Source organism: Artemia franciscana, chromosome 11 (genome assembly GCF_032884065.1).
Source record: "Artemia franciscana chromosome 11, ASM3288406v1, whole genome shotgun sequence".
Taxonomy (NCBI): domain Eukaryota; kingdom Metazoa; phylum Arthropoda; class Branchiopoda; order Anostraca; family Artemiidae; genus Artemia; species Artemia franciscana.
In genome coordinates, this window is record NC_088873.1 from 47,250,753 (window position 1) to 47,270,923 (window position 20,171).

At 33.8% G+C, this 20,171-nt stretch overlaps 1 protein-coding gene across 1 annotated transcript in view; it reads left to right on the top strand.

Moving 5' to 3' along the window:
* LOC136033310 (chondroitin sulfate proteoglycan 4-like) overlaps positions 1-20,171 on the top strand; it is a gene marked incomplete in the record, with an annotated part of 437,436 nt that overhangs the window by 297,803 nt on the left and 119,462 nt on the right. The window contains 1 exon segment of the mRNA XM_065714084.1: positions 10,548-10,850. Within this exon segment, the coding sequence (XP_065570156.1) occupies positions 10,548-10,850 (303 nt within the window).

Below are 20,171 nucleotides of genomic sequence, written 5' to 3' on the forward strand. Positions count from 1 at the left end.
AGCATATCCCCCTCTTCTCAACCCCTCCCCCCAACCAAAAAAATCCTCCTGAAAACGCCTGTATACTTCTCAATAACCATTACTATATGTAAGCACAGGTCAAAGTTTGTAACTTGTTGCCCCTCCCACGGGGACTGTGGGGGAGTAAGTCGTCCCCAAAGACATAGTTATAAGGTTTTTCGACTACGCTGAATAAAATGGCTATCTCAGAATTTTGATCCGTTGACTTTGGGAAAATAATTAGCGTGGGAGGGGGCCTAGGTGCCCTCCAATTTTTTGGTCACTTAAAAAGGGCACTAGAACTTTTCATTTCCGTTAGAATGAGCCCTCTTGCAACATTCTAGGACAACTGGGTCGATACGATCACCCCTGGGAAAAAAAAAAAAACAAAAAAAACAAATAAACACGCATCCGTGATCTGCCTTCTGGCAAAAAATGCAAAATTCCACATTTTTGTAGATAGGAGCTCGAAACTTTCACAATAGGGTTCTCTGATACGCTGAATCTGATGGTGTGATTTTCGTTAAGATTCTATGACTTGTAGGGGGTGTTTCCCCCTATTTTCTAAAATAACGCAAATTTTCTCAGGCTCGTAACTTTTGATGGGTAAGACTAAACTTAATGAAACTTATATATTTAAAACCAGCATTAAAATGCGATTCTTTTGATATAGCTATTGGTATCAAAATTCCATTTTTTAGAGTTTTGGCTACTATTGAGCCGGGTCGCTCCTTACTACAGTTCGTTACCACGAACTGTTTGAAACACTGGTCAAAGTTTGTAACTTGCAGCCCCTCCCCCAGGGATTGTGGGGGAGTAAGTCATCCCCAAAGACATAGTTTTTATGGTTTTCGACTATGTTGAACAAAATGGCTATCTCAAAATTTTGATCCGTTGACTTTGGGAAAAAATGAGCGTGGGAGGGGGCCTAGATGCCCTCCAATTATTTTCGTCACTTAAAAAGGGCACTAGAACTTTTCATTTCCGTTAGAATGAGCCCTCTTGCAACATTCTAGGACCACTTGGTCGATACGATGACCCCTGGGGAAAAGAAAAAGAAAAAAAAAAAAAAAACAAACAAATAAACACGCACCCGTGATTTGTCTTCTGGCAAAAATTACAAAATTCCACATTTTTGTAGATAAGAGCTTGAAACTTCTACAGTAGGGTTCTCTGATACGCTGAATCTGATGGTGTCATTTTTGTTAAGATCCTACGACTTTTAGGGGGTGTTTCACCCTATTTTCCTAAATAAGGCAAATTTTCTCAGGCTCGTAACTTTTGATGGGTAAGACTAAACTTGATGCATTAAAATGCGATTCTTTTGATGTAGCTATTGATATCAAAATTCAATTTTTTAGAGTTTTGGTTACTATTGAGCTGGGTCGCTCCTTACTACAGTTCGTTACCACGAACTGTTTGATCAAAAAATTTGAGGGCAACTATGCTTCCTGTCCCCCTTTTTTTCTGAAAATAGTCCGATCAAAACTATGAGAGAGCCATTCTGCAAAAAAAAAAATACATTTAAATAAATTTTATTTTAATTATTTGTGTGCGATGAGCCAAAATCAAAACAAGTAGTATTTGAAGAACGTTCAGAAATTAAATAAAAAAAACTTTCAACTTAACATTTGTTTTCAACTTAAATTAAGGAGCGACATTAAAACTTAAAACGGACAGTAATTATTCCGCATATGAAAGGGGCTGTTCCCTCCTCAATGCCCCGTTCTTTACGCTAAGGTTTGACTCTTTTTCACAACTTTATTTTTTTTTTAAATAAAAAAAAACTTTAGCGTAAAGAGCGGGGCGTTCAAGAGGGAACAGCCCCTTTCATGCATGGACTAATTACTGTTCGTTTTAAGTTTTAATGTCGCCCCTTACTTTCAGTAGAAGTAGAAGTGTGTGAATGTGTAATGAAAATATAGACAAAAAAACTTTCTTCATTGGAGTTCACTGTCCATGATATCGTAATAAATTTGAGCTAAGCCAAATACTAAGTCCCTTTGAATGGAACAGTTTTCACTTTGTTCTGCACAATTTTCTGAATCAGTCAGTTTCATTTGAACTTTCTTGAAGCAAGTATCACTTCAGGTAAGTTGTTATTATTGATTTATGATATTTCTCTCAATATTGTAGATTCGTTTTACTTCTAGCTATGAAGTTATTTTCATATGATGAATTAGTCGTAGCTAGTGAGAAAAATATTAAATTCAAAAATACTTTAAACTGGTGGTTAGTTTTACCGTTAACATACATAAGCAAGGAGATTTTTAATTTATAAGATGAAGAATGTTTCTATTAATCAGATTATCATATCTTCTTTTGTTATTACTGTTTAAAATCATTGTTTTACACTTTTTAAAATCATTGTGAATAACAATTTGGCAAATTATTATCTCACTCTCAATGTTACTACCAAGCGAAAAAATTACTTATATTCTTGAACAATCATATCATCAGCAAAAAAATCACTTGATTTTTAAAAGAATCATAAAACGCAAAATTTGCAATTTAGCTCTAATAAAATCTATTTCACATTGTTATTTCATAATGCAAGTACTTAATACGAAAATACAGTGCTGTGATTAGTAAGCTGTAAATAATCCACTAATGAAACTAAAGTTCATTTTTTGAAGACCCCAAATAATCCTGGTAAATAGGGAACAGTTTAACTTACTGACTTCGGAATAAGTGGAACATACCGCTATGCTGTTTCTCGCTCTAATTACCGTTTTAGTCGCAAATTCAATTTTAAGCCATTTACTAACCCTCAAAAATGACCATACCCTTTTCTCGTGGCTATCCTAGTCCTTTACTGACCCTACCCTTTTCTCTTATTTTAGTTATTGCGTATATACCTCTTTTAGCATCACTCTGGTTAAAGCCGGTCAACCCGTAAACTCAATCGATGGTGGCAAAATCAAGTAGACTATCAGAAAAAGCATAAGAAATATATAGCTTGGGCAATATTTTTCACATTAGGGGCGGGGGAGAGTGAGGGTGGAGTATAACGGAGCTACAATTGGAATGTGTTAACTACAAATATTCTGCATACGATGAACTATATGTTGTTTCTAACTCTTTTGTATAACTAAAAATAAGAAATAAAAATATTATCTTTGAGGGCCCATAATGAGTTTAAAATTGAATTTGCGAGCAAAGCAATTATTATATTGTGAAAGAGCATAAAAAAAAGGTTTTGGTCCCAAAGAAAATGACCTTATAATACTAGATAAAAATACCCATGGTTCACAAATATGCTATTAGTAGGCAACTCTAGATAGATTCATATTAGCAACTCAACTCGTTCCTTACCACCCATCAGTCAGAAAAATATTACTGATAATGCTAAAGGTGACGATCTAATATTATTTTCTTCAATAAATTATATATCCTACCAGTTAAATCATTAAAATCATATAGATGAATGGAATCAACTATAGAATACTTAAAGTAAAGGGTAGAGGATATGGTTACATTATTCCTAGGTCAATAATTACAGTTGCTCCTTATTTACCGTACTCCTGTGTGACAGCCCTACTTAGCCAATTTCAAATCACTGATATTACCACTATGTATATTAGCCCCTGTGACGGGACTTGAAAGAATGTTTACGGGTATTCAACTTGTTTTTCTTTTACCTAAAGGTGCTTTCACATTACGCCATATATTCTTTACACAAATACTTTATGGTATGCTCTTATCTTAGGAGGCCAATTTTGTCCGTAATCAAACAGTTCGTGGTAACGAACTGTAGTAAGGAGCGACCCGGCTCAATAGTAAACGAAACTCTAAAAAACGGAATTTTGATGCTAAATGATACATCAAAAGAATCGGATTTTTATGCTGATTTTTAATAAGTAAGTTTCATAAAATTTAGTCTTTGTCATCAAAAGTTAAGAGCCTGAGAAAATTTTCCGTATTTTGGGAAATAGGAAGAAACACCCCCTAAAAGTCATAAAATCTTAACGAAAACCATACCATTGTATTCAGCATATCAGAGAACCCTATGGCAAAAATTTCAAGCTCCTATCTACAAAAATGTGAAATTTCATATTTTTTGCCAGAAGACAGTTCATGGGTACGTGTTTAATTGTTTTTTTTTTGTTTTTTTTTTCCAGGGGTCATTGTATCGATCAAGTGGTCCTAGAATGTTGCAAGACGGCATACTCTAACGGAAATGAAAAGTTGTAGTTCCCTTTTTAAGTAACCAAAAAAATTGGAGGGCACCTAGGCCCCCTCCAACGCTCATTTTTTCCCAAAGTCAACAGATCAAAATTTTGAGATAGTCAATTTGTTCCGCATAGTTGTAAACCATAATAACTATGTCTTTGGGGATGTCTTACTCCCCCACAGTACCAGGGGAAGGGGCTGCAAGTTACAAACTTTGACCTGTGTTTAAATACAGTAATGGTTATTGGGAAGTGTACAGACATTTTCAATGGGATTTTGTTTTGGTTTAGGGGTTGGGTTGAGGGGAGGGGGTTATGTGGGAGGATCTTTCCTTGGAGGAATATGTCATGGGGGAAGAGAAATTTAATGAAAAGGGCGTGGGATTTTCTAGCATTACTATAAAAAAACAATGAAAAAATAAACATGAAAAAGTTTTTCAATTGAAAGTAAGGAGTAGCACTAAAACTTAAAACGAACAGAGGATATTACACATATGATGGGTTCTAAAAATATTTTAGCATAAAGAACGAGGTATTTAGGAGGAGATAAATACCTTGCTCTTTATGCTAAAGTAGTTTTAGTAATTTCAACTATTTATTCTACGGCTTTCTGATTCAGGGGTCATTCTTAAAGAATTGTGACAAAAATTAAGATTTACTGTAAAGAGCGAGGCACTAAAGAGGGGACAAACCCCCTAATATACATAATAAAAATATAAAAACATAAAAGTTTGTTATGTAAGTTAATTCTTAAGTTACGTGTATTTTTTACTAAAAAAAAAATTCGTTAAAAATTAAAAGTTCTAGTTGCCTTTTTCGTAACCGAAAAATTGGAGGGCAACTAGGCTTCCTTCCCCACTCCTTATTTCTCAAAATCGTCTGATCAAAACTAAGAGAAAGCCATTTAGCCAAAAAAAGAATTAATATGTAAATTACATTTTAATAATTTATGTGCGGAGAGCCAAAATCAAACATGCATTAATTCAAAAACGTTCTTAAATTAAATAAACAAAAACTAGTTTTTTCGAACTGAAAGTAGGGAGCAACATTAAAACTTAAAACGAACAGAAATTACTCCGTATATGAAATGAGTTGTCCCCTCCGCAATCCCTTGCTCTATACGCTAAAGTTTGACTCTTTGCCACAATTCTACTTTTAAAACAATTAAAAACTTTAGCGTAAAGAGCGAGGGATTGCGGAGGGGACATCCCATTTCATATACAGAGTAAATTCTGTTCGTTTTGAGTTTTAATGTCGCTGCTTAATTTCAGTTAAAAAAAAACTAGTTTTTTTTATTTAATCGTACTAGAGCCATCGCAAATACTTTGGTAACACATGTACAAAAAATGAAAAGCTGTGATACTTTAGCTAATAATGCTTTAGCCAATAATACCAACATAAATAATAATTAACACCAACACCAACATAATGAATGTTGTTGATTCAACATAATGAATCAACACCAACATAAAAGCCAATAACATAAATGAAACTCATTTACATACACAAAGAGGAAAATGCAGTAAAAACATTAAAACTCTACCAACATAATAAAAATAGCTAATAAATCACCTCCGTACTTCAGCTGGTGTAAAATTAAAAGGCCTCAAATTACTATTGAAACAAACATTCACATACAAAGGGTAAAAACTTTCGGCAAACTTTTTTATTTATCTAATTATTTGCTTAACCTTTATTATTCATATTATTCACATTATTATCTTATTACTTGTTATGTCACAAGAAGAACAATAGGCACAACACACTATTAGTTATAACCAACGTCTCTTATCAAGATAAATATAAAAACAACAAGTTTTTTTAACTAGAAGTAAGGAGCAACTTTAAAACTTAAAACGAACAAAAATTACTCAGTATATGAAAAGAGCGTTTCCTCCTCAACGCCTCGCTCTTTACGCTAAAGTTTGACTCTATCTCATAACTCTACTTTTTAAAATAGTAAAAAAAAACTTTAGCGTAAAGAGCAGGGCGTTGAGGAGGAAAAGCCCTTTTCATATACGGAGTAATTTCTGTTCGTTTTAAGTTTTAATGTTACTCCTTACTTTTATTTAAAAAAACTTGTTGTTTTTTTATTTAATTTCGGGAGGTTTTTGAATTAATACATGTTTTGATTTTGGCTCTCCGTACATAAATAATTAAAAGGAAATTTGTATGTTATTTTTTTTTTTTGGCTAAATGACTTTCTCATTGTTATAATCGGAAGATTTTTACAAATAAAGGAGCCAGGGAGTAGGTCTAGTTGCCCTCCAGTTTATTGATTGCTTAAAAAGGCAACTAAAACTTTTAATTTCTTACAAACGTTTTCATTAGTAAAAAATATACGTAACTTACGAATTAACTTACGTAACAAACTTCTATATTCGTTTATTTTTATTGTGTATATGAGGGGATTCACCCCCTCGTCAATATCTCGCTCTTCAAACTAAAGCTAAAATTTTGTCCCAATTCCTTAAGAATAACCCTTGAATCACAAAGTCCGTAGAATAAATAGTTGAAAGTATTAAAAATACTTTAGCGTAAAGAGCGTGGTATTACGAGGAAATGAACCCCTTATATGTGTAATAATTTCTGTTCGTTTTAAGTTTTAATTATGCTCCTTAATTTCAGTTGAAAAAACTTTTCACATTTATTTTTTCTCTGTTTTTTTTAATAATTCTAGAAAATCCTGCGCCCCCTTCATTGAGATTCTCTTCCCCATGAAAAATTCCTCCCACGTAACATCCCCCCCCTCCAACAGCTTCTCCCCCCAAAACCAAAATAATCCCCCTAAAATCGTCTGTACACTTCCCAATAGCCATTGCTATATGTAAACACAGGTCAAAGTTTATAACTTGCAGCCCCTCCCACGGGGACTGTGGGGTAGTAAGTCGTCCCCAAAGACATAGTTATAAGGTTTTCCGACTATAGTGAATAAAATGGCTATCTCAGAATCTTGATCTGGTGACTCTGGGAGAAAATGAGCGCGGGGGGCCTAGGTGCCCTCCAATTTTCTTAGTCACTTAAAAAGGGCACTAGAACTTTTAATTTCCGTTACAATGAGCCCTCTCATGAAATCATAGGACCACCGAGTCGATACAATCACCCATGGAAAAAAAAAAAAAAAAAAACAATAAACACGCATCCGTGATCTGTCTTCTGGCACAAAATACGAAATTCCATGTTTTTGTAGATAGGAGCTTGAAATCTCTAATATAAGGCTCTCTGATACGCTGAATCTGATAGTTTGGTTTTCGTTCATAATATATGACTTTTAGGGGGTGTTGCTCCCTATTTTCAAACTGTCAAACAGTTCGTGGCAACGAACAGTTCGTGGTAACGTGGTAACGAAGTAAGGAGCGACCCAGCTTAATAGTAACCGAAACTCTAAAAAATGGAATTTTTAGATAATAGTTACATCAAAAGGATCGCATTTTAATGCTGATTTTCAATATATAAGTTTCATTAAGTTTAAACTTACCCATCAAAATTTACGAGCCTGAGAAAATTTGCCTTATTTTAGAAAATAGAGGGAAACACCTTCTAAAATTTATTGAATCTTAACGAAAATCAAACCATCAGATTCAGCGTATCAGAGAATCCTATAGCAGAGGTTCTAAGCTTTTATCTACAAAAATGTGGAATTTTGCATTTTTGCCGCCAGACGTATTTTGGATGCGTGTTTATTTGTTTCTTTTTTTGTTTTTTTTCCCAGGGGTTATCATTCGACCAAGTGGTCCTAGAATATCGTTTGAGGACTCATTCTAACGGAAATTAAAAGTTCGAGTATCCTTTTTAAGTGACCAAAATATTGGGGGGCAACTCGGCCCCCTTCCACGCTCTTTTTTCCCGGAGTCACCGGATCAAAATTCTGAGATAGCCAAAAAAAAATTCTGAGATAGTCAAAAAACCCAATAACTAGGTCTTTGGAGACGACTTAATCCCCCACAGTCCCCGTTGGAGGGGCTACAAGTTACAAACTTTGACCAGTGTTTATGCATAGTAATGGTTATAGTAAGTAAAAAAGTAAGTAACACGGCAGTAGATCCTTAAGGTCCAAACCAGCGGTGCTGATCTCCGTTTCATGGCCCTCCAGTCAGGAAGTGCATTGGGGGGTTGGGGGCCAACCATTCTGTGCCTTCACACACCTTCCTGCTTACCTTCCCTAAATTTCTCCAGGTACCCATTTAGAGCTGGGTCGACTCTGGCTGAGCTTACAGAGTCACACCACTGACCCTCGTCTCAAACTGAATAACTGGTCCCAACTGGGATCAAACCTGTGCCACCTAATAACCTAATGGTTATTACGAAGTGTACAGACGCTTTCAGTTTTTTTGGTTGGGGGGGAAGAGGGGAGGGGGTTATTCGGGGGGATCTTTCGATTGAGGAATTTTTCATGAGGGAAGAAAATTTCTATGAAAGGGCGTAGGATTTTTAGAATTTTTAAAAGGACATTGAAAAAATAAATATGAAAAACTTTTTTCAAGTGAAACTAAGGAGCAGCACTAACACTTAAAATGAAAGAAATTATTGCACATATGAAGGGTTCGCCTCCTCCTAATACCTTGCTCTTTACGCTAAGGGAATTTTATTAATTTCAACTATTTATTCTATGGCCTTTGTGATTCAGGGGTCATTCTTAAGAAATTGGGACAAAATTTAAGCTTTAGTATAAAGAGCTAGGTATTGACGAGGGCGTGACCTCCCTCATATACGTAATAAAACAAAGTAATGTAGAAGTTCGTTACGTAAGTTAATTCGTAAGTTAAGTATATTTTTACCAATAAAAACGCTCGAAAAAAATTAAAAGTTCTTGTTGCCCTTTTAAATAGCCAAAAAAACTGGAGGGTAATTAGGCCTATTCCCCTGCTCCTTTTTTCTCAAAATTTGTCCGATCAAAACTATGAGAAAGCCATTTGGCCAGAACAATAAATTAATATGCAAATTTCGTTTTAATTTTTCATGTTAGGAGGGCCAAAATCAAAACATGCATTAATTCAAAAACGTCCAGAAATTAAAAAAAAAGTTTTTTTTAACTGAAAGTAAGGAGCGATATTAAAACTTAAAAGGAATAGAAATTACTCCGTATATGAAAGGGGTTGTTCACTCCTCAGCGCCACGTTGTTTACGCTAAAGTTTTTTTTACTGTTTTAAAGAGTAGAATTGAGAGAGAGGGTCAAACTTTAGCGTAAAGAGCGGGGCGCTGAGGAGTAAACAACCCATGTCGCTAGAGAAAACTGTTTATGACTATTGGTTTTTAAAATCGACTTAAAATTAACTCATGGCCTTGAAAACAATGTCAATTTTACTGTTGTCTATACTTTGTGTGTCATTATCTTCAAGAACTGAATAGTATTTTAGACAATTTTAGAATCATAACTGAGAACCAATTTTTAGTACCAAATTATTGAATTAATTTCAATGGGATATTGGAAGCGTGATACATTTTAAATAGCTTGTTTTTTCAATATAAGCATTAAAGATAATTTTCACTAGTTGATCTTGTCTTCATTATTTGAACCCAATTGCGCTTGGCGTAGTGACAGGTATTATCATGGTTTCCCTCTTAGGGACAACCCCCAAAGAACAAACCCCATTTGCCATTGAGAAATTACTTTATCTTCTAAAAGTAAAACTGAACTTCGTGAAATAATTCGTCGCATGTCATTAATTGCCATCTCGAAAGTAAAACAGTTCAAAATAGGGATGAAACCTTTTAATTAACAGTGAATTGATATAAAATTTAACTGGATATTTCGAACACATATACAGTGTTCATCATCAGCAGTAAAATATCAGTAGTAGTTTTACTGCTGATGATGAACACTGTATATGTGTTCGAAATATCCAGTTAAATTTTATATCTCTTCACTGTCAATTAAAAGGTTTCATCCCTATTTTGAACTGTTTTACTTTCGTCATGGATAGGCAGTGTGGTCTTCGAAGTTATCTATATTAGCGTGTTTCATTAAGACATGAATTTAGTAAGTAAGTGAATTTTGTAAAATTAATTGTCATTTGTCGTTAATTGTCAACGTTATCGGGTCATTTTTTATTAAGTCACGGCTTTAATCTTCTACGATGAAAAGTAAATTTTGTGAGTTGCTCCACGCCTGATTCAGAAGATGTAAAAAACCTTCCTGCTAAAAAGTTAGTAGAAATGTAGAGAGTATAAAAGGGGTTTGGCCAGGTCACGAGACAAATTAGTGCCCTCAGTCATAAAAAATGAAAACCATTATATGTTTTTGAGGTTCTTCTTTACTATTCATTGCAGTTTCTTGGTTTCAGTATGAAAAAACTTCCTTTAGTTGCCTAAAAGAAAACATAAATACAGTAAACAAGAGAAGAAAATCAAGTTAATTTTTTCAATTTTTTCAGTTGACGGCCACTTTCGACTTGCCACCAATACTGGTGACGGTCTAACTGACATCACAAGTGATCAGCCTATCAGCAATGGATTTTGGCATGATGTCACAATTAGACTTACCTCTTCCTTCTTGGAATTAACAATTGACGATGGTGTTCCTACAAAGAAACAAAATTCAAATCAACAAATCGATCTCGCTGGAAATCTCTTTGTTGGGGGAATTGACATCAGTAAACAGGCAAAAGCGCTGAATCAGGGCGTAAAAACTGCAAATGAAAGCTTTCAAGGATGTCTTGGGAAACTGGAAGTGGAAGGTAAGTGAAGGGGAATCTTTTTTACTTGAACCGCTTTCTTTGGATATGGATTCAAATTGTCCTGCTCAGCAACCCTCGCCTGATGAGTGACACTCCTCTGGCTAAAAAGTTGCTGTTTCTTGTGTTTGGGATAAGAGCTGAGCAACTGGACAAAATACAATTAAAAACTAAATTTCAGCTCAGTTAAAAATGTTATGCTCCAACCACATCTCTGTTCAATAGCCAAGATTGATGAGACATGTTTTTTCTTGGTTTTAACGGTAATTTTGTACCACAGAAGCAGTAAATTAAAATGGCAAGAAATTGGCTAGAAAATTTTATTTCAGTAGTATTTATTTCTCATTATTGAAAGAAGCCTTTCTGATTCCCTGCAATTCTCCGTGTCGGTGAAGGAGACATGGGGTAAAGAGGTTTTGATTAAGGTGAATTTAAAAAAAAAAGATGAATTGAAGCCAATGACTGAGTTAAGGGGGATAATTTACCACTTTTGGTAAGAAGGAAGTATTTAGGAAGGAGGAGAAGGCAAGAATGTCCTTACCTTTGTCCTATGTGTGGAAGCATAGATGAGAGTTTTGGTCAAGTAATGTGTGAGTGCGTAGTATTGAGTGAATTGACAGATTTAGTGTATCGAAAGTGGGAGTTAGATTAGAGATGGCTGGTGAATATAATGAGGGATGAATGTTTAGCAAGTATTGAAATTTAGGAAAATTTCGTAGGTTGGCAATGGAGCAGAGAAGTAGATCTTTGTGATTTTTTTTTTGTGTTATGTAATGTTTATGCAACGACAACTATTTAAAACTGAATTTTCTTCTGTTTTGTATTGCCATGGCCAGGGTAGTAGCTCCAGTATTTTTATTGGGCAGGGACGGGGTGGGTGGGAGCAAGAGGGGTCTATACCCTGATAGTCAAGGGGCAAGGGCTATGTAATAAATTTTTATCCAAATTATTTGGGAGCAACTGCCCCCTTGCCCCTCCGAAGCGACATCCCTGGCTATGGCCTAGGGATTTTAGTGTAAAAAAAACTTACTTACTTAATATTTACTAATATAATGCTTTTGCATACTCTTCCGGACTCCTCTTTCAGATAGGTATACTGTTGTTCCAAGCTCCGATCTTTCTTTCAAAAGTATTATAGCTTAATTTTTTGCTCTAATAGGTCAATCACAGACTTTAGGCTTAAATGTTGAACAAAGTTGAACTTAATAAATTTCACGTGCCATGCTTATATTGACGATGTAGTCATGCGAAATTTTCGCTATATCGACAAACTTGACTCTAACCTGACCTGGGTATCTACACCCGGGTCCACATCTGGAGAGTCAAGGGCATGGACTATATGATAATTTTTTCTCCAAGGTACTGTAACGCAACGCTTCAATCTTCCCCCCCCCCTCCTCCCATAAAACGACGCCAAAGTTGACTTAAATATGAAAAGTATTCCATAGATTCTTCAAATTTTATTTATTAAATTTTTTGTTCAACTTTGTACGTAGAAGCTAATAGCGAGAAAAAAATTGCAGGGCAAAAAATTAAAAGCGAGAAGAAATTGTAGCGCGATTCTCGCTATATAGACAAACGTGACTCTAACCTGACCTGGGTACGGCGGTAAGCTTTAGGAATATAAACTAAAAAATAGAGATAAAATAAAATGCCCATCCAATACCGTTTTTTTAGTAAAAAGAGGATTGGAAATAAGCTGGAACAGTTAACTATTAAACTTTTCCCTTTCTCAAATTGTTAAACTAAATAGCTGCCACACATGATTTAGCCTATAAGGCGCTAGTGTTAGCTCCTATAGGTGCTAACTAACAAAACTTCTAGTCAATTTAACTCCAATCAGTTCCTAATACTTTTAATGATAGTAAAATACAGTTTTAACAAAAATTCTTATAAGCGGTGACTTTTATCAAATAATTTATCGTCTTTGTATGCGACTTTTGTGTAAAAGTTTTCCTAGACGTCTGACTTAGATATCTCAGCCAAACCTTCCAAAATTTTCTTCCTGCTATAATTAAGCTCTATGTTAGTGTGAAGTCTTTTTCATTTACGTAAACTATTTTCTTATTTCTTTATTAAACGATAACTTTTTATTATTCGTCCCTAGCTGAAATACTTAACAATTGTCAGAAAGTTCAGTTAGACAAGTAAATAATTATCTTGCATGCTGTTACGCTTAATAACACTTAGCTTTTCAAATTTGGGTATTTAAATCCAGATGATTAAACATAATAAATATAACAATCCAGATTAGTCAAATGACTGGCAATAATAATAAATAAAGTAATTGAAAATAAATAGAATTTTATTAGGTAGAGTTAAACCAAAGTAAATACCCTAAATAGTATTTATTCATTGTAATGTCTTGCACCACAAAGCTCAAATAATATATAAACTATAATTTAATATATAATACAGGATATATTTATACAATATAAGCGTAATATATAATATAAATACATATAATATGTAAAATAAAATACAATTTATGAACGATATTAGTTACAAACTATAATACATACTGTAGTGTAGGAATCTATATCTATCTATATATATAATTAAATAAAAAAAACTAATTTTTTTAGCTGAAAGTAAGGAGCGACATTAAAACTTAAAACGAACAGAAATTACTCCGTATATGAAATGAGTTGTCCCTCCGCAATCCCTCGCTCTTTACGCTAAAGCTTTAAATTGTTTTAAAAAGTAAAATTGTGGCAGAGCCAAACTTTAGCGTAAAGAGCGAGGGATTGCGGAGGGACAACTCATTTCATATACGGAGTAATTTCTGTTCGTTTTAAGTTTTAATGTCGCTCCTTACTTTCAGCTAAAAAAATTAGTTTTTTTTATTTAATTTCTGAACGTTTTTGAATTAATGCATGTTTGGTTTTGTCTCTCCGCACATAAACTATTAAAATGAAATTTGTATATTAATTCTTTTTTTGGCTAAATGGCTTTCTCTTAGATTTGATCAGACGATTTTGAGAAATAAGGGGTGGAGAAGGAGGCCTAGTTGCCCTCCAATTTTTCGGTTACTTAAAAAGGCAACTAGAACTTTTAATTTTTAACGAACATTTTTATTAGTAAAAAATATACGTAACATAAGAATTAACTTACGTAACAAACTTTTATATTCTTTAATTTTTATTATATATATGAGGGGGTTTGTACCCTCGTTAATACCTCGTTCTTTACACTAAATCGTAAGTTTTGTCCCAACTCTTTAAGAATGACCCCTGAATCAGAAAGGCCTAGAATAAATAGTTGAAATTACTAAAAATACTTTAGCATAAAGAGCAAGGTATTTATCTCCTCCTAAATACCTCGCTCTTTATGCTAAAGTATTTTTAGGACCCCTCATATGCGTAATAATCTCTGTTCGTTTTAAGTTTCAATGCTACTTCTTCCTTTCATTTGAAAAAACGTTTTCATGTTTATTTTTCATTGTTTTCTTATAGTAATGCTAGAGGATCCTGCGCCCTTGTCATTGAATTTTTCTTTCCCTATGACAGATTCCTCCAAGGAAAGATCCTCCAACATATCCCCCTCTCCTCAGCCCCACCCCCAAAAAAAATAAAATCCCCCTGAAAACGTCTGTACACTTCCCAATAACCATTACTATATGCAAACAATGGTCAAAGTTTGTAACTTGCAGCCCCTCCCCCAGGGATTGTGGGGGAGTAAGTCATCCCCAAAGACATAGTTATTATGGTTTTCGACTATGCTGAACAAAATGGCTATCTCAAAATTTTGATCCGTTGACTTTGGGAAAAAAATGAGCGTGGGAGGGGGCCTAGATGCCCTCCAATTTTTTTGGTCACTTAAAAAGGGCACTAGAACTTTTCATTTCCGTTAGAATGAGCCCTCTTGCGACATTATAGGACCACTTGGTCGATACGATGACCCCTGGGAAAAAAAAAAAAAAAAAAAACAAAACAAACAAACAAATAAACACGCACCCGTGATTTGTCTTCTGGCAACAAATACAAAATTCCACATTTTTGTAGATAGGAGCTTGAAACTTCTACAGTATGGTTCTCTGATACCCTGAATCTGATGGTGTCATTTTCGTTAAGATCATACGACTTTTAGGGGGTGTTTCCCCCTATTTTCCTAAATAAGGCAAATTTTCTCAGGCTCGTAACTTTTGATGGGTAATACTAATCTTGATGAAACTTGTATATTTAAAATCAGCATTAAAATGCGATTCTTTTGATGTAGCTATTAATATCAAAATTCAATTTTTTAGAGTTTTGGTTACTATTGAGCCGGGTCGCTCCTTACTACAGTTCGTTACCACGAACTGTTTGAAAATAAGTTGTCTGTGTGTCTGTCGAGTGACGTCATGTTTATGTGTCGACTGACGAAATTACAGACCGGGACATCGGGAAACAAATGACGACCGGGACACCGGGACATCGGGAAACAAATGACGACCGGGACACTCAAAGACACTCAAAGAGAAAGCGACCGGGACACAAGGAATGTTCGGTTAGCAATCACCATCAACAAAGCACCGGGACACAAATGAGGACCAGGACACTCAAAGAGAAATTACAGACCGGGACACCGGAACACAAATGACGACCGGGACAAAAATGACGACCGGGACACCGGGACACAGGGAATATAAATGACGACCGCGACACTCAAAGAGAAATTACAGACTGGGACACCGGGACACAAATGACGACCGGGACACAGGGAAACAAAAACAACGGGGACGCCGGGGGGCAATGGGGGATATATAAATGACGACGGGGACACAGGGAATGTTCGATTAGCAATCACCATCAACAAAGCTCAAGGGCAATCATTAGAATAATGAGGTATAGATCTGAATACAGATTGTTTTTCCCATGGACTATTATATGTTGCATGTTCAAGAGTTGATAAACCTGACAATCTATTTATATGCACAGACAATGGGACAGCCAAGAATGTTGTATATTCGCAAGTTTTGCGTAGTTAAAATATATATATATATATATATATATATATATATATATATATATATATATATATATATATATATATATATATATATATATATATATATTCACAGGTGGGACACAGGGACACAACTACAGTGGCACGTAACTAATATGGCGCGTAACGACATACGCGCGCGGAGGGGCTTGGGGGGGAGGCGCGAATCGCCACCCCAACAGCTAGTATATATATATAAAAATAAGTCGTTTTTTGTGTGTCTGTCGACTGACGTCATGTTTGTGTGTCGACTGATATCATGTTTGTCGACTGAGGTCATTATAAGGATTGAGCTGTATGTCGTCATGAAGATGTTTGTCGACTGACGTCATGTTTGTCAACTGATGAAATTACAGACCGGGACACAAATAACGACCGGGACACAGGGAATATAAATGGCGACCGGGACACTCAAAGATAAATTAAAGACTGGGACACCGGGAAACAAATGACGACCGGGACACAGGGAATGTAAATGACGACCGGGACACAGGGACACAGCTACAACGGGGACGCGGGGGGGCACAGGGGGATATATAAATGACGACGGGGACACATGGAAATTTCGATTAGCAATCACCATCAACAAAGCTCAAGGGCAATCATTAGAATAATGAGGTATAGATCTGAATAAGGATTGTTTTTCCCATGGACAATTATATGTTGCATGTTCAAGAGTCAGTAAACCTGACAATCTATTTTTATGCACAGACAATGGGACAGCGAAGAATGTTGTATATTCGCAAGTTTTACGTAGTTAACAACATATATATATATATATATATATATATATATATATATATATATATATATATATATATATATACATATATATATATATATATATATATATATATATATATATATATATATATATATATATATATATATATATATTCACAGGTGGGACACAGGGACACAACTATAATGGCGCGTGAAGACTAACGCGCGCCGGGGGGCTTTGGGTGTGTGTGTGTGTGTGTGAAGTGCCCCCACCAACTAGGTGTTGGGGTGGCGTGAAGACAATCTATTTATATGCACAGACAATGGGAAAGCGAAGAATGTTGTATATTCTCAAGTTTTACGTAGTTAAAAACATATATATATATATATATATATATATATATATATATATATATATATATATATATATATATATATATATATATATATATATATATATATATATATATATATATATATATATATATATATATATATATATATATATATATATATATATATTGACAGGTGGGACACAGGGACACAACTACAATGGCGCGTAACTAATATGGCACGTAACGACTAACGCGCGTGGGGGCTTGGGGGGGGGCGTGAAGCGCCCCCACCAACTAGGTGCTGGTTATATATAATTATTTACTAGCTAGTTTACTAGCTAGTTATATATAATTATTTCTTAGCTAAAAGGAACTTGGTTCCTCCGAATTTATCAGTGTGTGAAGCAATTGTGAATCCAAACTCTAGGAATACTTTTGTAGCAATTTAAACGGGCTTAAGTGAGTTAGATGTGTCATATCTGAATGTTCCTTTTAACTGATAGTAATGTTTAAAATAAGTCGACAAGATAACTTTCTAACGATGTCAGAAGCAAGATGTCAAAAGCAAAGAAAATATTCAAAGAAAATAAAGCCACAAAACAATCTAAGAAAAAAGATGGACGATAAAATTTAATTTAAAGTTTAGCAGAAAAATGGTATTGCCAAACAAATAATTCCGACTAATATACTCATCAGAAGGCCTAATCGTTAGGTCTTAGGTTAATGCTTCTCATTACACTCGTCGTGACCTGGAAATCAATGGGCCTTTTCTTTAATCAAAGGGCCTTTTTCTTTCCTTAATTATTATATTAATTCTCAGTTTAGATGAAAAAGTCCTTTCTTTTTTTTATTGAATTAAAAGGTGATTCAGAGTTTTTGTGTTTGGAATATGGGACTTAGGAAAACAAGCCCTTAATTAAATTATGTTAACATCGAAAATTTTCGTTAGATTGTCTTTTAATTTAGGCAAAATCTGTCTTAAATATTGTTTGATCAAACTTTTAGTATGTTTTTCCGTTTTTAAAGGATAATTTTCTCCAATTTTGAAACGGTTAAATGTTACGCATGGGATGTTTTTCCTGAAAACAAAATTAAAGATGATTGTTAGGAAAAAAATAAAACTTTTTTTCAAAAATTACCATATTTTTTTTAAGAATAAGCAAAATTATAGTTGAGATTTCAGTGATGAGCTTTATTTGATTGGCAAGATTGTTTTCGTTTATCTATACGTTTAACTTGCAGTTAAAAACAGCCAGCTTTTTGAAACTTGATCGAAAATTGGTTTCTGTCTAGTTTTACCAATACATGAAGCAGAGTATATTATATTTATATTTATTATATTTATTATATTTTCATATTTATTATATAAATTATATTTATATTATTATTATTATATATAATTATTATTATTATTATATTATTATTATTAATATAATTATTGTTTTATATTTTTTACATATTTATTACATTTTCCCACTTTTTTGGCAATAGAATTTTAAGAAATAATGTGTTGCTCTTAAAACCAGACTGTCATCTACTTGATGCGGTATATTAAAACTCATACTGGAAAATATGTCAGCTTTGTCCAAGAAAGGACCATCTGTTGTGCAAAAAAAAAGTTTCAAAAAAAGTTTGTTTTTCTTTCTATTAATTATTACAGAAAGGAATTGGTTAATTCCTTATTTCTTTGAATGGAATCTCCAGCTTTTCTTATCCAGAAAGCAGAGAAGATGAGACTCTGAGCTGTTTTGCAATTACTGTGAAAAAAGCTCATTAAATAGGCCAAAACTGTCAGAACTATTACATTTTTGTACGGTTGATTATTTTCCAAAATTATTTAATATGCCCTTTCATACAATCCTGCCACACCGTGTAATTGGAACCGCTAAGAGTTACTCTGGTCACTCTAATAAATAAGGGTCTTAATAAGGGTTTTGCGATTCAGGAGCTCAGATTCATTTGATATATATATATATATATATATATATATATATATATATATATATATATATATATATATATATATATATATATATATATATATATATATATATATATATATATATATATATATATATATATATATATATATATATATATATATATATATATATATATATATATATATATATATATATATATATATATAAATATATTATATATATATATATATATATATATATATATATATATATATATATATATATATATATATATATACATATATATATATATATATATATATATATATATATATATATATATATATATATATATATATATATATATATATATATATTATCTTTATAAGTGAACAATAATTGTGTATTTATGTATGTTCTCGAAATCGGCTCCATATTTTGTCGTGGAAATTAGTATCTTAGGATATTCTCGCATAAAAAAAAAAACGATCTAGATAGGTCAGAGGTCTGAGCAAACTTGTTAAGAGATATAATCTTGGTTTTGCAAATGACGTCATTTACTATGTTAGAACGACATATTAGCATTTCTTATGACGTCATATAAGCATTTTCTTATATGATGTCATGCATATCTATATATCTATATATATAAAAATAAGTTGTCTGTCTGTGTGTCTGTCAGGTGACGTCATTTTTCTGTGTCGACTGACGTCATGAAGTTAGTTGTCGTCATTTTTGTTATGACGGTGACCTCATTAATGGTATTTAAGACCTGCGTTCACGGAAAAATGTTTAATTGTAAAATGATTGAAGAACCTACAATGGCAACAGCCGAGGAAGCTGCTCAAAGAGTCTATGCCAAAAAACTTGCTGCTGATAGAGAAAGTAAGAAAAGAAAGCGTGCCGAGGAATCACAAGAACAGCACGAAAACAGGCTTGCAGCTGATAGAGAAAGTAAGAAAAGAAAGCGTGCCAAGGAATCACAAGAACAGCAAGAAAACAGGCTTGCGGCTAAAGAACGCAAAACCGCGCAGTTAGATGAAAATCCACCTGGAAAGCGAGAGTCAAAACATATCAAAACTGAAAATGATAGCGATGATGATTGGGTTTGGGATTTTGACTTGGATAAGGTCGTCAAAGCTTACCAGATTTAAGTTAAAAAACAAAGGTTCGGCGATATGTACTTCATAGTGACGCTGAAAAATAAAGAAGAAAAAAAAACTGAAAAAATGTAAAAAACTAAAAAAAACTAAAAAGAAAAAACACTCAAAGATAAATTACAGACCGGGACACAAATGACGACCGACACAGAGGGAATATAAATGACGACCGGGAACCTCAAAGAAAAATTATAGACT